At 38.2% G+C, this 20,471-nt stretch overlaps 1 protein-coding gene across 4 annotated transcripts in view; it reads left to right on the forward strand.

The window, feature by feature from the left end:
• The window catches only part of UPF2 (UPF2 regulator of nonsense mediated mRNA decay), a 68,151-nt gene that overhangs the window by 7,678 nt on the left and 40,002 nt on the right, over positions 1 to 20,471 (forward strand). For 2 of the 4 annotated variants that reach the window (XM_064142650.1, XM_064142648.1), the window contains exons 3-9: positions 50 to 829; positions 4,994 to 5,154; positions 6,078 to 6,275; positions 7,884 to 8,033; positions 11,113 to 11,175; positions 15,587 to 15,690; positions 16,186 to 16,271. In XM_064142650.1, the coding sequence (XP_063998720.1) occupies positions 50 to 829; positions 4,994 to 5,154; positions 6,078 to 6,275; positions 7,884 to 8,033; positions 11,113 to 11,175; positions 15,587 to 15,690; positions 16,186 to 16,271 (1,542 nt within the window). The remainder of the gene's footprint in view (positions 1 to 49; positions 830 to 4,993; positions 5,155 to 6,077; positions 6,276 to 7,883; positions 8,034 to 11,112; positions 11,176 to 15,586; positions 15,691 to 16,185; positions 16,272 to 20,471) is intronic. The other 2 variants (XM_064142652.1, XM_064142651.1) reach the window with 1 other exon arrangement.

The following is a 20,471-nucleotide window of genomic DNA, read 5'->3' on the forward strand; positions in this document are numbered from 1 at the left end:
CCTGAAAATAAGATTCTGTGATGCAAGTATCTAATTTTTTTTCTTTTAGAGAAAAAGAGGAAGCACATCAACTCCATCAGGAAGCTTGGGAACGCCATCAGGCAAGAAAAGAGCTTCGCAGCAAAAACCAGAATGCTCCAGACAATCGCCCTGAAGAGAACTTCTTCAGCAGACTGGATTCCAGTCTGAAGAAGAACACAGCTTTTGTGAAGAAGCTAAAAACCATCACTGAGCAACAAAGGGACTCCTTGTCTCATGACTTTAATAGCCTGAATTTAAGCAAATACATTGCAGAAGCAGTAGCTTCCATTGTAGAAGCCAAACTGAAAATATCAGATGTGAGCTGTGCTGTGCATTTGTGTTCCCTATTTCACCAGCGCTATGCTGATTTTGCTCCTTCGTTACTTCAGGCTTGGAAAAAACACTTTGAAGCAAGGAAAGAAGAGAAAACTCCAAACATTACCAAGTTAAGAACCGATTTGCGTTTCATTGCAGAATTGACAATAGTTGGAATTTTCACTGACAAGGAAGGTCTGTCTTTAATATATGAGCAGCTTAAAAATATTATTAATGCTGATCGAGAATCCCACACTCATGTTTCTGTGGTTATCAGCTTTTGTCGGCACTGTGGAGATGACATTGCTGGTTTGGTACCAAGGAAAGTAAAAACTGTTGCAGAGAAGTTTAACTTGAGCTTTCCTCCTAGTGAGATAATTAGCCCAGAGAAACAACAACCCTTCCAGAACTTGTTGAAGGAATACTTTACGTCTTTGACCAAACACCTGAAAAGGGACCACAGGGAGCTACAAAATATTGAAAGACAAAACAGGTGACACTTGAATGTTGTTTTTTATTATGGAAAAAAATAGTTTATGTATGAAATGTCTAAATTTGTTGCAGCACTTTTAAACAGAGTCCATTAGTGGTGTGTAGAAGATGAGAGTGTTCTGCAGTGCATCTAAGAAACGTCTAAATTTAGTCTGAATACTTAACAGACTGTTTGGGGTTTGGGTTTTTTTAATACCTTTAAAGAAAACGGAGGCTGACTTTTAGTTGAATTCTGTTAACTCTTATTATTGTAGTGATGCTTCCTTAGCAACATGACAGTAATGCTTCCTTCCCAGCTGGTGCTGTTCTTTTCATGTCATCACAATCCGTTTTTTCCCATTCCACCCACAGATATCTAATAGAGCATAATCCGCAATGGTTTTGGCATATTTACTTCCTTCAGTGTACCAAGATAGAGCGAAAAATAGGTTAGGTAAACAAGGTATCTCATACCCTTTACATGGGCCAGTTTTAAGTCTTAAAATATTGGAGAGCATAGACAACTTGTTTGATGTAATTTAAATGCCTATATGCAAAGCTACAAAGAGTATCAATACACATATATTTGAAGTCTGAATACTGATTACATTGCTCACCAATTTTTTTTTTTTAAATGCTTTTTAACTTGTCATGATTTGAGCCAGCCTAGACCCAACTGCTGGTCTTAAAACACAATCATTCTTAAATCCCCTTGGAAACACTCCAGGCAGATAGAAGTGAACATGCTGCTGTGTGTAAGCACAGACAGCATTACTGTGTGTCAACACAGGTTTCAACTAAAAGGCTGAACATCAGTCCAGAGCCAAATGTATGTTTGGAACACATTAAAATTTGATGTTTCCAAGCCAAGGCTTTAAGCTTGGATCCATTGTGTTGCAGTTCTGTCTGGTCTTGGTCAGTGAAGTGTGATGTTTCACAGGAGCATTAACTGCTTTTTGAGCTACTATTATTTCTGCAAGTGCCTTAAAGTGTGCTGTTGACTTTAAAGAACTAAGTTAATGAATATAAACTTATGCACAATGAGAATTGGTTCTGGGCACACTGGTTCTGGCTGGGATTTCAATGAGTATTTTATATCATAGGTTCAGAACACAGAGTGGAGAAAATTTTCCAAGAGATATAAAAAATGTTAAATCATGAAGAGGAAAGTCAAGTGTATTTCCCTCTCACAGATCACGTAATGTTTACTTGCACAGCTGGAAAAAAGTGACTGAATAGAGCCCTGAGGAGCCTGACCTAAGCTCATCATTACAATGGCTTTGGGTAGAGGATACTCAGGACCACTTTATGCACCTTTTCTTCTGAATTGTCCCTATGAACTTGGGTGCAGTGCTGTGTTTGGAGAAGATACAGGACAAATTATCTTTTATCGCAGGATTAAGATAATTATTTATCTCTGTCTAAACTTTAAGGTGCTTGTTTTAACTGCTTAATAATAGCTGGGGAGTAAGTTTTGCTAAAGAAACAAGAGATAAAATTCCCTGCCTAATTTTACTTACTGACCATATGTGTATAACAAAGAGATGTGTTTGAAATGTGCATGTTACCAAAGTGCAAGGCTTGAAATCCAAGATGGAAACTTGAGTAGTAAGTAACCTGTGAACTATAGAAATCTTCCTAAACTGTGGATTTGGGTAAAGCTATCATGTAGATGTGTTTTTTTCATTGTGGTTTTCCCCCCTCTTCTTTCTTTGTTGGGTTTTTTTGTGGCTTTTTTGGTGTGTTTATTTTACAAAAAAAAAAACCAAAACAACAGTAGTAAACCCATTGGAGAAAAGAGTCTTTTGTGTTTTAAACTTGATCCACTTGACTGATAGGAGCAGCTTTTATTTCCAGTGTTACCCCTGAACCAGTGAAATGAAGAGGGAGTGAACGATTCCCTCTTCTTCATCAGCAGTGCCATATGTTTAGGTTATGTTGTTTTGTCAGGTAAAACCTATTGAATTTATTTCTGTTAGAGTGACTGAAATAACTCAAGCTGTGCAGATTGGTTAAGTTAATTGAAAACTAACATGCTAGCCAACCTTAACACTGCTTCAATATTATGATACCTGCTGAGTCAGGCAAAATTAAAGCGTTACTGGTCTCAAGTGTCTTGGCAAGTGGGTAACTTGGAAGACTACTCTGCGTTAGGCTTTGATGGTGGAATTCAATGGTTGTTTGGTTATGCAGCTGAGGATACAGCAAAGTCTGTGCAGACTATCACTGGAAGGAGATACCTTGATTCACAACTTCTAGTGTGAGAGTTCAAAAATGAGTGTGAGAGACAGAAGAAACTTTTTTTGCCTAAAAGGATATTTTTAAAAGCTGCCTCCTGGCACTTTGTGAAGAGATGTAAAGTAAGAGAAGTACTGCATGCTGTACTTCTGATTGCATTCAGAAATTAATTGTGCTGCTTAAAGTTTGCTTGGTATGCTTTAGCTTCTTGAATTTTTTAACACCTGCCTCTTGGGAACTGAAACTGAGAACTGAAACTCTTACACTGTTGTTACAGCACTTTGCTTTTTAGTAATAGCACAGAACTTCAGTGCTCATGTTTGAGGCTACTGGTATATTTTAAGCTTAAAATATTTACCTAATGGATAGCTGTCTCCATGGGAAGGCTATGAATTGGCATTTGACATGTTTCCTCAATCTAGACTGAACTGCACTTCAGAAATCATCAGTGGTTATTTAATTTGTTCATCTTTCTTGCCCCACTTTGCAAGAGCAAGTAAAATGTGTTGTCTAGGCATGTTTTGTAAGAGGATCAAGAAATAGAACTTTTTGCTGTTGCTACTGTTCCTTGCCCTCTAATAAGATGTCTAGGTCAAGTTTTTGTTTTCAGCAGGTAGTGAGAGATTTTTCTTGCTTATCCCGTGAATGTGTTGCATACAAAGATGAGTTCTAATTCTGGGCTAACTGTAAAATTGAAAACCTAAGATTGATACCCCTCAACTTGTTTGAGTCCCTTGGCAAGAATGTGACTGTATACTTGGTGCTTAAATGATAATGTGATGCCACAACCTGCTTTAGGAATTGCGACGTGTTCACCTTACTTAAAATGTCCATTGTTTTCATCTCATGCAGAGTGCATTCTCCATTCTCAGTGCTTACAATGAGTTAATCCAAAGTTACAGTAGCTTGAATAATGCTAGTAAAACAAACTGGAAACTTGCTAGACAAGCTCATCCTGTCAGCTTCCCTTTGAAAATTCTGTATTTCATCTGAGGCCGTTTTTATCTTTGCTGTAGTGGGCCCCCAGACAGCTCAGCCAATCTCAAGTAATGAACTTTCTCCATATAAGAACTATTGAAGCAGAGTGAATCAAGCCACAGATAGGCTCCTGAGAAGTGCATTTTCCTTAATTGAGGACAGACTAGGACATTGCTGTTGATTTTGCATTAACCAAGAGTAAGATAATTGCTCAAAGATGACAATCTTTGATTAGTCTGTTGTGGCAAGCTTTGTACCAGCAGAGATTGCCTTGTTCTGTATATTTGGTTGAAACTACTGAAAGTTTTTGATGTTGTCTGAAATCCAAAATCCTTAATTGGTAAGAAAATGAAGTTGCGCTGGTCTGATTGTAAGCCTGAAACTGCTTCAGTGTGCACTTCTAAGTATGTTCCTTCAAATGCAAGTTGTTTTTGACAAGAGATTTAAAATAAGTATGGATAGTTTCATGAAAGAAAACAAATATTTTCTCTAAATTTGGACTGCTAGCCTTGAAATATCTGGATTTATTGGAAAATGAATGGGCTGGTTTTGACATGCATCTTATTTTGAGTGTCCTGGCAATCATCACTCATTTAATAATGTGAGCAGCACAGAAGTGTATTATTACAGATGCAAACAATTTTTTATCCAATTTTGACTTAATACAAAAGCCTTTGCATAGTGCAGGATTGTTACAGGATGTTCATACTCAAAACCTATGTGAACTTTCTCTTTCGTCATTGGAATTAGAGCTATGACTGCTTGCCTTACATTGATGGCTGTAATTCATTTTGGTTGTTTGGAAAAAAAATGGCCTTGTTCAAATTATTGCTGTTTCAGTCTGAATTAGAATTGTCACAGTTCCCTCAGAGAGAAGCTTAGCTGTGCTCAGAGAAATTGGTAGTAGTTCAGTATAGCTCAAATATGTCTTAAGGAAAAGGTTGCCTTACTGTAACTTTGATTTTTGTAGGCGCATTCTTCACTCCAAAGGAGAGCTCAGTGAAGATCGACACAAGCAATATGAGGAATTTGCAATGTCTTATCAGAAGCTGTTGGCAAATTCTCAGTCTCTAGCTGATCTTTTGGATGAAAATATGCCTGACCTTCCTCAAGAGAAGCCAACACCTGAGGGTAGGACATCTTCTAAAGCAAATCAGCAGAATCATAAAATAGAATCATAGAATGGCTTAGGTTGGAAGGGACATTATCAAGATCCAGCCTCCCCACCACGGGCAGGAATGCCTCTCAACAAATCAAAATGCTGAATTTGGCTTGGTTGTGGTGGGAAGGCTAACCAAACCCTTTTACTGGTGGATTCTTCCTGCTTAAGGATATCAATGAATAACTAACACGTGTTTTTTGAAGTAATTAAACCTCATACGTAACCATAAGCATTCTATGTGCTCTGCAGTTATGGTATCAACATATGCGCCATGTACTTTAGATATGTTTCAGGTAATACAGGAATAAATGTAGAATCAAAAATGTTTGTAATGGAATAATTTCCGCTTAATGGAATGCACATTTTTAATATTTAAAAAGTTGTATATGTTTGTGTTTTGAAATCTGATACAGTTAAAAATTTGATTTGAAGTATATTTTGGGTAGTGGCTGTCTGATCTCCTGAGGGGGGAGTACAGCATTTCTGTGGTAGAGCTGTCCAACACCTTAAATATAAAACTTTATTTTCAGAAATGTTGAAATGATGACTGTACCTTTTGCCTAAAAGCTGTACTGCTTAAGTGTCTCTTTCTTTCCTGAAAATACAGGGAGGTGCAGTTCATCATATTCAAAAATGATTATTTTTTATGCTGCTTTAGTCAGTCTGTTACAGCTTTCTTTTCTATTTTTAAATGTGCTGCTTGATTTCACTAGATATGACTTTGATACTGCCTGTGATTGGGTTGTTAAAAGCACTTTATGCATTGCAACATTGAAGTGAAAACCATGGTGGTAATAAATAATGTTTCTAGAAGTATTTTTAAATCTTGAAATGTGCTTCCTTTTAGAAGATCAGAAATGTGTGTAAATAACTTTCTTGTGGTTTTTTGCAGAACATGGACCTGGTATTGATATTTTCACACCAGGAAAGCCTGGAGAATATGACCTGGAGGGAGGTATCTGGGAAGACGAAGATGCAAGAAACTTCTATGAGAATCTCATTGACTTAAAGGCTTTTGTGCCAGCAATTTTGTTTAAAGACAATGAAAAATGTTACCAGAACAAGGATTCTGGCAAAGATGAATCAAGAGGTAGAATGCTTAGATGAGTATTTTTAACCTATCTTGTTCCACAAATACACAAATTTAATGGAAGTATTGAGTCTCTAATAATTTGCAGTAATTAGGGCACAACACGAGTTTGGATTAATTTTTCAGGGAAGAAATTATGTGGGATGGGGATTATATCTGGATGTGGTACTTAAGTACATTCTAATATTGATAGAATTTGAAAAAATGGAGATTAAATAATGTGAGTAGATAATGACTTTTCTGTGAGAAATCTAAAATTTCTAAAGGTATATCACTTTTGAATTGTGTTAGCCTGGATGGTTCTGATCATCTGATGTAGCCTTAGGTTCACAGGTAGGCATTGGTAGACTAGCTATGATGGGATACAATATATGCGCAGTAAGTCAGTCTTGAGTATTAATGGCATTTCAGCTGTAGAGTTTATGGCCTTCTTTGTGACTGCTAAATTCTAAAATTGCCCTGTGAGGATAATTAGTTGTTGGAGCAGCTTGCTTGGAGAGAATGGAATCTCTAAGAGACTTTTGAAGACAGCTGAAAAGTATCTCAGTTAAATGTGGTGTGAATGCAGTGCTCATCCACTTTGAGCAGAATCTTGATCTAAAGACCTCACCAAAGTCCATTCTGGAGTATTTTTGTCTGTGATTCTAAACAGGTAGCCTGCTTTGAGTCTGCTCTTTCCATGTGGTGTATGCAGTGTGTACAAGTTGTCACATTTTTGTTTGAAAATTTTACATGTTTTAGTAAGGTTATTTGCCCTGAAAATTATTTTTTTAGGAAGCTTAGTCTGCAAATGATGCATGGAGGCCTGTAAAAGCAGAATGTAAATACTAATTTCTTGCAAAAATGCTTTATGCTGAACCACTGTTGCTACTTAAGAAGAATATTAACTGTTCCTTGATGAATTTTCATCTAGAGATTGTTTTCAGGGAAAACAAGACTTTTTTTTTTTTTAATTTGGCCTTCTTTATTTCAAGTTATTTCTTCAAGGCCTCTAACTCTATTCTGAGATCTTGTTTCCCTTTGGCCGTGTATACTGCTTTGTTTTCCTCATTTTGTCAGTTCTGTAATCAGTTCATCTACGAAGAATATGCAGTGCAAACATTAAATTAGAATTTATATCTGAATCTGTCTCTCTTTTTGAGTTAGATTTGTGGTAATCATTTATTGAGTTTTTGGAAGATATTGGTTTTCTATCTGATCTTCCCAGTGTACAAATATTTATTGCTTGTATTTCCCATATGATGTCCTGGAAATCTGTTTTAAGCAATTTAGGCTCTGGATTGCTAAATTTACTAATATCTTGTTCCATTTGAATGTATGCATATAATCTGATGAAGGTAGAATTCAGAACAAACCTATGCACTAAAAACTGGTGGCAGTCTTGAGCTGATTCCAGTGTAGGTAAATGTGTGCAATTTGCAAATGTATGGATGAAGGATGTCTGACCATTGAGACCTAAGAGTATACTCTCAAGAAGCAAATACTCATTGTCTCACACTTTCTCTTTTGACAAGACTAAGGCACTGGGAAGTTTCAGCAGCACAAGTCTTGCTGTATTCTAATCATGACTGTATATTTATTTAATATTTCTACTTAACTTCTACTTAGATTCTAAAGATGCCAAAGATAATAAGGAAGCACCTGGGAGTGAGGATTTAGAATTGGAGCTGGAGAACCTGGATATTAATGATGACCCTCTGGAGTTAGACTGTGGAGATGAGGCAGAAGATCTTACAAAAAAGCTTCTCGATGAGCAAGGTAAAAAGAATTGGATTTGGTGGGTTTGAGGTTGTTGTTTGGTGGTTTTTCGTTTTAGTTTGGTGTTTATAAAAACACCAAACTGTATTTATAAAATAGAACTGTTAGGGTTGTGCTCAGAAAATGCTTTTGCAATGAGACGTTCAGATACAAGTGAGAAGTGAAAGTTACTAATGCCTTCATATAGCTTTTTTAAATAACCAAACGTGAAGTCAGTTGTCTGAAAAGACACAGGAAAACAGTATGTAGACTGTAGAGCATATATGATTTTTTTTTTCATCAAATGTACTAATAAAGTATTTTCTGTTCTTTTAATCTAAGGTTCAGCTCTGCCTTTCGATCTTGTTAATTGTTTAAAAACCTTTCTTTTGATGTTAGGGCTTTACAGAGCGAGATTTAAGAAATCTAACCTCACATTACATGTAAAAGCTGCAAATGGCACCTGTGAAAAATGTGTTAGTTTTACAAAGAGAAACAGAATCAGAATGTTCGTTAGAGTGTTTCTTAGGAATTGTAAGCTTTTCTTCCAATGGTAGTAGTGAAATAAAAAGCAGCATCAAGTGTTAAAGGTCACACTCAGTGAGTGACAAGTGAGGTGTTTTCTTTGAGCCCAGTTTGTAAGACACATTGGTTTTGCTGCTTTGGATTTCCAATGACTAGTGCAGATTCTTTTATTTCATTTCTAAAGCAGGAAACGTTTTCTGTGTCTAGAATGGAAAAATATCAGTGAAATTACATCTGGAGTCCACTAGCTGGAGGTTGTGTGGCTTAAAAGTGAAAATCCTACTTGATCTAGCGACTTCATTATATAATCATCCACTTGTTTAAAACTGTATTGGGCTTTAAAAGTGAGGGAGCTAAAGCCAAAGCTTCAGCTTTGATTTTAAACTTCACAGCTTAAGAAGTTCAGGCCCTAGAAAAGACTGCCTAAAGCATGGATTTGTCTAGCCAGACTGATGGCTGAGTTTTGAGTGTTGAGTAGCTTGAACAATTCCTGGAACTGTCAGTCTCTCTCAGCTGGCAGTAAGGATGACTTAGGGCATGTGAGTCTTTTAAATTGAGTGACTCTTGCACACCGAAGGATAGCTGAGCTGGAATTAACCTTGGAACTGTGCTGGTCTGTAACATGTCACAAAGTCGAAGATGTTAGCTCCAGAGTCTAAATATTTTGGAGTTCTTCTCAAAGGAAAACTTGTATTTCTATGTATTATTTCCTCAGGTTTTTCCTTTCTTTACTTAGGAAAAAATCCATAAGTTCTTAGGAATAAATTTTCCTTTCCATTTATGTCCTTTTCTGAGTAGTCATCGACTCATTTAGCTAGTCAAGATACTGAGTTTCAATTGCAGGATGTTCACTTTTTAGTGAGTTATTTTTGTCTAATAAGAGATCACAAAACATTGCTGCTGTGAGATGGCTGTAGATGTTCTCTTGGAATTGCAAGGAAAAAGAGCATTTCATTCTGAATTGGTCGTAGCCTGCTAGGTAGGCCAAAAACTTTGTCGATAGACATCCAAGGACACATGGATTTTTCCTCCTTATTTTTCTTTTTTTGAAGGGATTCTTAACTTGATAGAAGGATGAAGATTATTCCAAATATGAAGACAAAGCCAAATAATGTGAGAATGAAGTGCTATAGAAGTGGGGAACAAATATCAGGAGATGAGTCCAGAAATAGATGCATTCTTTGTCTAGTCCTAGCTCACTGAGAGTCAATGACAGTTTGATTATGCACAGAAAGGATTGGTGGTTGTGTTTCTGATGGAAAAAGGAGGATGATGCATTTTTATAGTCCAAAACACCAATACTAGTTTCAGTTTTAAATGTTCAGTCAATACCTAGTTTTAACATGCTCCCATCTGAAGGGTTAGCCTAAAATGTTGCAGTATAGGGGTTTTTTATCATTAAAGAGCCAGCCCCTTTATCTTCTGCCTTATGAAGGTAATGTCATTTGGTTCACAGTGTGGGCTTTTTTCCTAGTGGAGAGCAACTGCTTCATGATTATGCTTGCTCATAGGTTTACTTTTTGATGAAACTTAGTGTCTTCCTGAATTCTGTGACAAATTATGAAGCTGCTCATCAGCATCAAAGTAGTGATGGAAATGAAAACAATCACTAGATCCTTGCTCTGATGGGAAACCAGGCTACAAATGAGCTGTTTCAAGTCAAGTAACACAATGTTTTTTTTATGTGTGTGTGAAATTCTGGACACCTCTAGTTGGTGTCACCAAATACTAACAAAATTTTGGATTTGGATGTTGTTTCACATCACGTGGTGTATTTCCATCTAGTGAACAGGTAGATGGTTTTCATTCTTTTCAGTAAAATTCAGTTAGGTTTAAAATGAGGAAAACTAGGTGTCATTTGGTTGCAAAAGAAAGCTTTATCTTTTCATACAGGTTGATTTTTCTGTATGTGAGGTAAGTTGTTAGTCATGTTTTGTGCAAAGCCAGTGAAAGAATGAATTATTCTGATGCTTCCAAACATAAACCAGAATATTCCTAGGTTGAGATGGGCCTTTAGTATGAAAAGTATGCCTGATGTATAGCAATGTCATGGAATGATAGAGTAGTTTGGGTCAGAAGAGACCTTTAAAGGTCATTTAGTCCACCATCAACAGCACTGAGCAGGGACATTTCAACTAGATCAGGTTGCGCAAAGCTCTGTGACAGAAAAGTAGCTTTAGTTATTGGTATAATTTGGCAGAGGCAATAAGTAAGTTGTAAAGGGGAAGACAGGATAAATAGGGTAGGCAGTCCAGTCAGACACTGGCTCTGGCATGTCTTTTGTCCTTGTGTCACTTCATCCTTTCCTTCCCTTCGAAAGATGGAGGCAGCAAGGCAGTTTTACAAAATCTGTGTTCTTAAAGCGGGTCTGTAGCATCCTTTATACCATTGCAGTGCCTGTTTTTGCACTGTGTTCCTGAAGGTTGGAGTCTGTAGTCAGCTAAGTTTAACTTCCTTTTACATGTTATATCTCAAAGTTAATTGAAGAGGTTAGCTTACCAGGAATTCACCTAACTTAACTTTGTTTCTCTGTGTTAACTTTGAATCTTAATTTTCTTATTTTCAATATGCTCAGGGAAAAGAGAGGGAGCAGATAGCATCGGAGCTGAAAATAGTGACGGAAAACATGCTGAAAGAAGTGAGTTTTGAGGTTGTTTCTAAAAGAGAAGATAATATGTTAAAAATGAAGCCATTTGAATGGAGACAAAAATGTTAAGTAAGCAATGGCCAGGGTGGAAGACATCAAGGGTATTTGGAGTAGGGGGACTATAATATATCTATCAGCAGAGACGAAGTGTAGAAGTGAGTATGAAATCAACCTTTTTAATTTTGCTACAGTGTTTAGAGTGCTAGTAAATTTCCTATCAGAAGACCAGGAATTTTTAAAAATGTGAAAATACTCATTAGGAAATATATTTTTGACTTGAGAGAGCAGACTGAACATATTCCTCAATGAAGCTTTTATTCAACAAGATGCTTAACATTGTTTATGCCTAAGTGTTGTGCAGAGAATGGGGTCCAGGCAACAATTGACTTGCGTTCTTGATTTTTACTGTCTGAATGTGAAGGCTCCCACATGATCGTACTTATCTCACAGAGGAACAGCACTTGCATTGCAGAACCACTTCTGTTATTTCCATTGTCTGGCTGATGCTGTACGAAGTAGACTGAAACATTCAGACAGTGCATTGTTTAGGAGAAAACCCTCTGTAAGTTTATAGCTTTGCAAAAATGAAGAGATATCGCCAGTAAGGGAGCCAGGTCTTTCTCAGAAAGTTTGTGTATATGAAGAAGGAAGAGCAAGTAACTGCTGTTGCTGAAGTGTTACACCAGTCATTGCACTTCAGTGAATCCTTAGTGCTGCCTTATGCTTTTCTCAGTTCTGCTCCCTGAAAAATTTTCAGGACTGCAGGCATTTCTGGTTAAATAGACAGCTGTTAAAAAAGAAAAAAAAAATAATTTGGTCCATACAGTGGTGATGCTGCATGATTTGATCTGTATCCAGACAAAATATTACAAAGAGCCTTAAGTAGTAGTAATTAAATTCTTGTAGTAATTAAAAAGAATACAGTTTTAAAATAGTGATAGTGAAGGACTGAAACTTGAGAGGATCAAAGTGAAAAGCAAAAAAGTGGCTGATTTTTTTTTTTTACATGAATTGCATACTTGGAACCATTGATTGCCTTAGGAAAGGAAGTCCTGGTTGTTTCATTTCCTGTCACAGTAAAAAATTTAGTTTGCCTTAAGTCCCAAACCTACCCCAGATGTTACAATAGAGCCTCTCCACTTAAATAGGATCCATGCACTGTGATAAGAAAGAAATACTTGGAAATGCAGTGTGACAATACCTATGAAGGGGAGAGCACCAGTGAAAGAAGAGATATATTGAAAACTGCTGCAATAGAGTGTAATAGTCTTAAAGTGACTGACTTGTCAAAGACTTAAGCTTTTTAATTTATTTCAAGAGTGTTGAGTTAATTTGAATAGAAGACAGGGAAAAAGGGGAAGATAAAAGAACATCAGGATGAGACAGGAAAGTGTGACTGTAAATATTATGAAGGATGCATCTGAACTAAATTTGTTAGTAAAAATTGTCTGGTTTCAGCTGTTATGTGCATCCTAGTGAACTCTGAGTATATGGGTGGTAAGAGTCGGTGTTCCATTAAGCATTTAAAACTTCATGGTTTGATGTCTCAGCATCTGAATTCATCTTCCTTTTTCTTTTTTTGTTCTTCTTTCTTAATGAATTCTTCTCTCGTTCTTCTGTGCAAGAAAGGAGGCAGTGTCATCTCCTTTAATCTCTAGCACCTTCAAGACTGGATAGCTGGCAGTAATTCTTGGAGCAATTCTTAGCGTTTCTCTACCTAAGCCCAGTCCCTGCCCCTGTCAGATTCTAAAACCAAGGAAAGAATCCTACAATGTAGTATCTTTATCACTTTGCGTGTCAGTAACTTGACAACGGAACTTGAGTCTTCCATGCTAGATTATTTTACTATGTAGCCTGTGAAGACACAGAGGCTTTACCAAGTGTTGAGCATTTTATAGTTTATGTAGGTGTGATTTCTGCCACTACCACCACCGCATTTGGCTCTTTTGAAGTCTGTCTGTTTTCATTTCAAATACCTCGTAGGTATTCTTGTTCCTGTTCAACATCTTTAAACTGAAAGAAAACCAAGCCTCATAGTGTTCCTTTCTCGGGAAGCAGGTTCTTTCATGTTGCTGTCGCCAAAGAATGGTTCTTAACAGTTGTTTGTGTCTATAAATTATTTTGGCTCTTCTCTAGGACTTAGTAAAATCTGGCAACTTTTTGAAACATACTACAAGTTTTGCCATGAGAAGGTAACTGCAGAGTAGTCGATCTGATGAGATCTTCATAGATGATGACAGAAGTCTACATTGCAGTGGTAGAATTGTCCTTCAGTCTTCCATTTGTGCAGTGTTAATGAGGTAGACACAGGTTACTGTCACTACTTCTTGTGTTGCAAACAACATGGAAGTGTTTGCTTGAAAAATAATTTGTTGCTTGTCTTGCAGCTGCAACATGATCAACCCTACATCTAGGGATGAGGAAATGGCAGAGATGCTTAACACCACCTTTGCCTCAATTTTCAGTAGCAAGGGAGGTTGTCCTCAGGACAGCTGCCCTCCTGAGCTCGTAGGTGTGGTGAGGAAGCAGAGCAGCCTCCCTATAATCCAGGAAAAAAGTAGTTAGGGACTTGTGGAGGCTCTTGCATCTTCATGAGTCTAAGGGACCAGATGGGATCCATCCTGGGGTGCTGAGAAAGCTGGCAGATGAGCTAGCAAAGCCGCTCTCCATCACTTAGCTATAGTCGGAGCTCACTGGAGGGGGCCTTGAAGACTGGAAGCTGGCCACTGTGATGCCTGTCCACAAGAAAGGTGGGAAGGAGGACCCAGAAAGTTGCAGATCTGTCAGCCTGACAGATAGATGGGCGCAGTCCAGTGCCATGAGTTTTAACAAAGCCAAGTGCCAAGTTCTGCACTTTGACCACAACAGCCTCATGCAGTGTTACAGGCTGGGGACAGAGTGATTGGAGAGGAGCCAGGCAGAGAGGGACCTGAGAGTACCAGTCAAGAGCTGACTGAACATGAGCCAGCAGTGTGCTCAGGAGGCCAAGAAGGCCTACGGTGTCTGGCTTGCATCAGTAATGGTGTGGCCAGCAGGACTGGGGAGGTCATTCTGCTCCTGTGCTTAGCACTGGTTAGGCCACACCTACTGGTGTGTAGTGCAAGTACTGTGCCCAGTTCTCGGCCGCACAATTCAAGAAGGACGTTGAGGTGCTTGAGCATGTCCAGAGAAAGACAACAAGGCTGTTGAGGGGGCTGGAGCACAAGCCCTATGAGTAGCAGCTGAGGGAGCTGGGATTGTTCAGCCTGGAGAAGAAGAGGCTCAGGGGAGACCTTATTGCTGACTAGAACTACCTGAAAGGAGTTTGTAGCCAGGCAGGGATTGGTCTCTTCTCCCAGGCACCCAGTGACAGAATAAGAGGACACAGCCTCAAACTGTGTCAGGGCAGGTTTAGGCTGGACATTAGGAAGAAATTCTTTGTGGAAAGAGTGATTGCCCATTGGAGTGGGGTGACTGGGGAGGTGGTGGACTCACTATCCCTGGAGGTGTTTAAAAGGGGTCTGGATGAGACACTTAGTGCCATGGTTTAGTTAGAAGGGTTAGGTGGTAGGTTGGACTCAATGATCCTAGAGGTCTTTTCCAACCTGGCTCATTCTGTGATTCCTTGCTGCTTTATGACTCTATACTGTAATGTCTGTACAACTGGAGGAATTAAGCTGGTCTCTAGCTATTGCAGCTTCAAGTGAAACGATGTCAAGAACACATTTGACCTCATGAGGAGAAACTTTTTTCTGTGAGGGTTATAGAGCATTGGAACAGTCTACCGAGAGAGGTTGTGTAATCTCCTCATCTAGAGGCTTTTAGAACCCACATGGATGCTTTTCTGTGTGACCTGCTCTAGGTGATCCTGCTTTGGTAAGGTGGTTGGACTCCGTTTCTGGAAGTTCTTTCCAAACCCTGCCATTCTGTGATTCTAAGAAAAGAAATAGTTTAGTGGATGATTTTGATTAAAAAAAAAAAAGCTGTTTCTCATGCAGGGCATACACATTTGGAAAAGAAGTGGAATCCACAGTTGTATTAAGGTGTCTTGTGTTGCTTTCCCATACTGCTGTTTTCCTATGTTTGAGCCTTCTTGTGATCCCTCTTATCACCTAAATAATTGCTGCATTTTTCTAGAAAGATAAATAATTTTTTGCTCTCAACATTATGAATTTAGAGTGGGTAGCAAACTTCATTAATAGGAAGGCAAGTTGAAAGGTGATACTTTTGAGTTTTGTTGGTATAGACACTCAGTGGATCTGCTTTTTCTTTACATTACAAAAAATTGTTTTAATCTTTTTTATTTAATCTGTGGATGACTATTAACAACTAATTAAAAATGCACTGTTTGGGAAATATGATTGCAAATCCTTGCATTTAGTATTTTAAAGATATGTGCTGCTTGTTTATTTCACTCTGATAGAACAAGAGGATGAAGAAGCCAGTACTGGATCTCATTTGAAACTTATAGTGGATGCTTTTCTTCAGCAGCTTCCTAATTGTGTCAACAGAGACCTCATAGACAAGGTATAGTCACAGTTTTTATATTTTTCCACTTTTAAAAGCTAGTGTTGAATCAAATTTATTTAAAATAGAGATTCAAAGCTTTGGAGCCTTGCAGTAACTGAATTAATTTTTGACCTGAAGGATATGTTTTCTGTTTCTCAGTTATTGGACACATACTGTGTGATACTGCTTTTGTCATCCTGTTGTTGTATGTATTAGCTTGTTTTAGAAGTAGACTTCTGTTTTTACCTTGTTCTTCCTCTCATCACTCCCTGACAAATTGCTCCCTGACAAATTACTCCCTGTCTTCCCAAAGCTGGTTTCTTCTTTGTGCTTATCCAAAAAAATTAGTCTGTGTTCCTGTGGCTGGATGTGTTTTGCTAACTCTCTTACTTCTAGGCAAAAAATAAGATTTTTTTTTTGGTGGTGGTTGTAAAAGATGCTTTTGAAAACATGCTTGAAATAAAAACCTTCTGCATTAAAGGTGAAATATTATATTGACATCTCTCTTTATAGGCAGCAATGGATTTTTGCATGAATATGAATACAAAAGCCAACAGAAGGAAACTAGTACGAGCATTATTTATAGTTCCTAGACAAAGGTAAGAATTGAAGGGAAATGAGCTAGATCCACTCTTTGGCTGTTTAACTTAAAAAATGTGTGTTTTAACTTTTGAAACTCAGTGCATGTTGCAAGGGGCATTTGTTTGTTCCTGATGTGCACTCTGGAGTGGTTGATGCTAGAGCACCAAAAAAACTCTTAGGATTAATGCTCAAGCAGTTCATTACAATATTCTGCCATGGTGATGTACATTTCCGTAATCGGTTTCTCTTTCTGGCACTTGTGTTATAGTGGATACTTTTGTGACTATTTTTAACTGTGAAAACAACAGCAAAATCTACCTTCTGTCAAAGGGAGGGTTTATATTTCATTCAGAAGAACTTGCACTTTTTTCAGTGTAAAAACTTGTGTCTAATGGGAGCACAGTGTAGTTCAGGAAGGAAGATTTCTTGTGATATATTAATTCTGATATTTTTGTAATGGCTCTAACTTCTGGGGCAGGGCTGGTTCTAGGTTACCTGGTTTAGAGAAAGCAGATGGAAGAATTTGAGCCTGGGTTTCTTCTGTCCATGTAGAGCTCTGCTATTTCTTTGTGAGGGTCCTGCACTTACAGGAAGATCCTTGGTTACAAAAAAGATTTTAAATGTTTAATTATTTGGGAGAAAAATACATGTCCCTGCTCTCTGATATACTTGTACTTTAAATAGGTGCAACTTAAGTAAGTGTAATTATGAAGGAATCACTTTTCTTGCTCCACCATGCGCTTTTTGGCTGAGAGGTTGTTTTGGTGCTGCTTTTAGTTCCAGATGTTTCATCACCATTCTGGATTTCCTGTCAGAGTTTAAACAACTTCAATCTGAGCCCTTCTTTTGCATCAACCTCTTACACATTGCGCCCTTAGTCTACATCAGACCATCTTCCTGTTCTTGCTGCTGCATCATCCTTTACTGCATTTTGCCCTTCTTTCACTTTTTCTTCTCTGAGGACAACATAGTGGACTTTGCAGGGAGAATAGGCTGCCCAGGGAAGTGGAGTCACCATCTCTGGAGGTGTTTGAGAAGTGTGTAAATGTGGCGCTTTAGGGTGTGGTTTAGTGGCCATGGAAGTTGGTTTATGGTTGGACTCAGTGATCGTAAAGGTCTTTTCCAACCTTAATGATTCTATTATTCCATTCCTTTTTATCACTGGAGGGCAAAAACCATAGTTTGAGTGTGTGTTTTGTCTCAAGACTTGTGTAGAATACTGCTTTGAAGAAACAGACTTTGGTAGTTAGTTTACCTACATTTGATTCTTTCTTGCACTGTTTTCAACCTTAATTCTAGCCTTTTTCTAAATCCCATCTGTAATAAGCATCTACTGTGCTGCTCTCCTAGCTGTCTATAAACCAGTAAATAACTTGCTTACTGTACAGTGTTGACGCTGTTGATACTAGTTTTTGCAGTTAGATGTGCATATAATCTATCATAGAATCACAGAATGTTAGGGATTGGAAGGGACCTCTAGAAATCCACTGAGTTCAACCCCCCTTCAAAGCAGGATCACTAAGGGCAGGTTTCACACAGGAACATGTCCAGGCGGGATTGAAGGTCCCTAGAGAAGGAGACTTCCCAATCTCTCTAAGCAGCCTCTTCCAGTGCTCTCTTTTTTTACTAAAAAAGTCTTTTCTCATGTTGAAATGGAGTTTCCTGTGTTTGAGTTTGTCAGATGCACTTCAGCATATCACTGGGTGTCACTGAAAAAAGACTGGCTCTTTCATTTTCTTTATGGATTCTTTTCTCTGAAAATTAGGGGTCTGATACTTCAGTTTGCAAAGACTTAGAGTCCTGATTTTGCCTGAAATATGAATTACTGACAGAGGAGGCAGGTAGTATCTTGTATTAGATGTAACAAGACGCTCTCCAGCCCAAATTTATGATGTAGTGGAAATACTTTTTTGTGTGTGGCAATCATGAAGTGCGTCAAAACACAATTTGTGAAACCTGGAACATCTGTAACAATGTAAATCAGCAGGATTGCTTAGAATTTTGTCTACAGCTCTACCATAGTAGAGAATTTACATTTGTGATATGGAAATGGCTGCTTGGCTGGTCTCTGAACATAATGTAATATTTGCACCCTTGTTCTGTATTTCTCCTGGTGTGGTGCATACCAGGTTGACCATGAACTCCTAGAACCTTTTTGGAGGTTCATGATTTTCTTAGCATAGTCTGCTAAGTTGTACCAGATGATAATGACCTGAAAGAACTTGGTGACTTTGTGCACAGCAAAAGAGATACTTTCAAATGAGAGTAACCTTCATGACGTGTCAAATCAGCAGTGTACTTTCAGATACCTCCTTTTAAGGAGTTAAATTTACAGTGTTTTCTAGTATTTAAAGAAAACAAGCTGAGGTATATCTTAGATTAGGCTGCACTAGGAGCATTGTAAGTTGCTAGAAACTTACACTCTCCCCATTGCCATTGATTTTGTTATCTTTCCAGTAGCAGTTGCATTATCCCACAAACCTGTTTTAAATAACAACTTTTAAGTTACTTTTTCTGTAGGAGCTCACTAAACTAGTATAGATGGTTTGGTTGCCTCAAGGATCTATGTATCTTCACTATTAGGTGAAACCAATGTTCCAGCACTGAAATGAATCTCACTGTTGTTCTTTAATTACAAATACTAATTATTATTAAGAAATAATAATATTCTTTGTCCATTTCCTTATCTTAATATCTTTTTTTTCCTTATCTGCTCTGAGACCTACTGGACTAATGAATGCTTTAGCTTCCAGTTGTAAGATCTTAAGTTCTCTCTGCTTGCACTAGTGATGCCCATCTCTGCATTACTTAATAGGAGATACAGGATGTTGGCTGAGCTTCTTGTACTTAACCGTGAACTGTTTCAGTGAAATTCCCCTAGACATAATTTTAAAGGGCAATCCATCCTAATTATTAAGTTACCTTAATCCTAGTAGAAAAACTCCAGGTGTGTATGTTACACACTGAAACAGGCTGCCCAGAGTGGTTGAATCTCCTTCTCTGGAGATAATCAAAACCCACCTGGACATGTTCCTGTGTGATCTGGTATAGGAGATGCCGCTCTGGCAGGGGGGTTGGACTACATGATCTTTTGAGGTCCCTTCCCACCCCTCATATTGTTTGATTCTGTGATAGTACTGATGGCTGCTATAAAATACCACAAATTATTAGTTTAAAAAAATAGCATAGCAAACTGCTTCAAAGCTTTGTATACTATAAACAGTGTTTGCTTTCATGTCTCTTCACTGAGCTGTAATTGTTGCATACTGTTTTTTACTATTTACAGGGTTGTTGTTTTTATTACCTCTTCAGGAGTGGGATGGGAAAACGTGGTGATGTTCTTGAGGATTTTCAGTTGGTGTGGGTGGTGTTGTTGAGGTATAGGTGTTTCCTTAGTGGTGTAGGGTTTTTTGTTTGGTTGGTTTGGGTTTTTTAGCTGGTTGTTAGTTTTTGTTTGTATGGGTTTTGGCTCTGTTTTTTTGTTGTTGTTTTATGTGAAAGGCTCAGAGGACCAGTGTCCTTCTGTAGGCTGTAGATAAGGCAGTGTATTTTGCAAAAGTCTTTGATCTCTGTATAGCAGTGTTTATTAATATATAAGGTCTGGGTGTCAAGAGGGAGGGGGCAAACTCAGCTGAACTCTATGATAGGACAAGGGGTAATGGGTATAAACTACAGCACAGGAAATTTCACCTCAACATGAGGAGGCACTTCTGTACTATAAGGGTCACAGAACACTGGAACAGGCTTCCCAGAGAGCTTGTGGAGCCTCTATGGATGCATCTCTTTGCTACCTGTGTTAGATGCTATGGTTCTGTTCTGTCAGGGGGGTTGGACTTGATGACTCCTGTGATCCAAGCATGTTAGATAATGCTTCCTAATTGTAACTATTGCTTTGGCAGCCATAGTAAGGTATTTCAGTAACAGAGTAAGTTGTTTCTTTTTATTGAGGGGCTAGCTGTGTTCAGGCACAGCAGTTTTACCAAGAAATGACAAAACTGTTTTTTATGTTTGAGGAGTGATACAGACACTGTGAAGCCAAAGTCATTAAGCAGGGATGTCAGGGAGCTATCTTGCACCCACTAGGGTTGGGTTGATTGGGACAAATGTAGAATTCATCAAGACAGGAAACTTAATTTGACAAGAAACAAACGTTTTTTCCTCAACTCACTTTAGTATTAGAATACAGCATCATTGCATTGCTCTGTTGCATACTCATG

This window comes from Pogoniulus pusillus, chromosome 4 (assembly GCF_015220805.1).
Source record: "Pogoniulus pusillus isolate bPogPus1 chromosome 4, bPogPus1.pri, whole genome shotgun sequence".
Taxonomy (NCBI): domain Eukaryota; kingdom Metazoa; phylum Chordata; class Aves; order Piciformes; family Lybiidae; genus Pogoniulus; species Pogoniulus pusillus.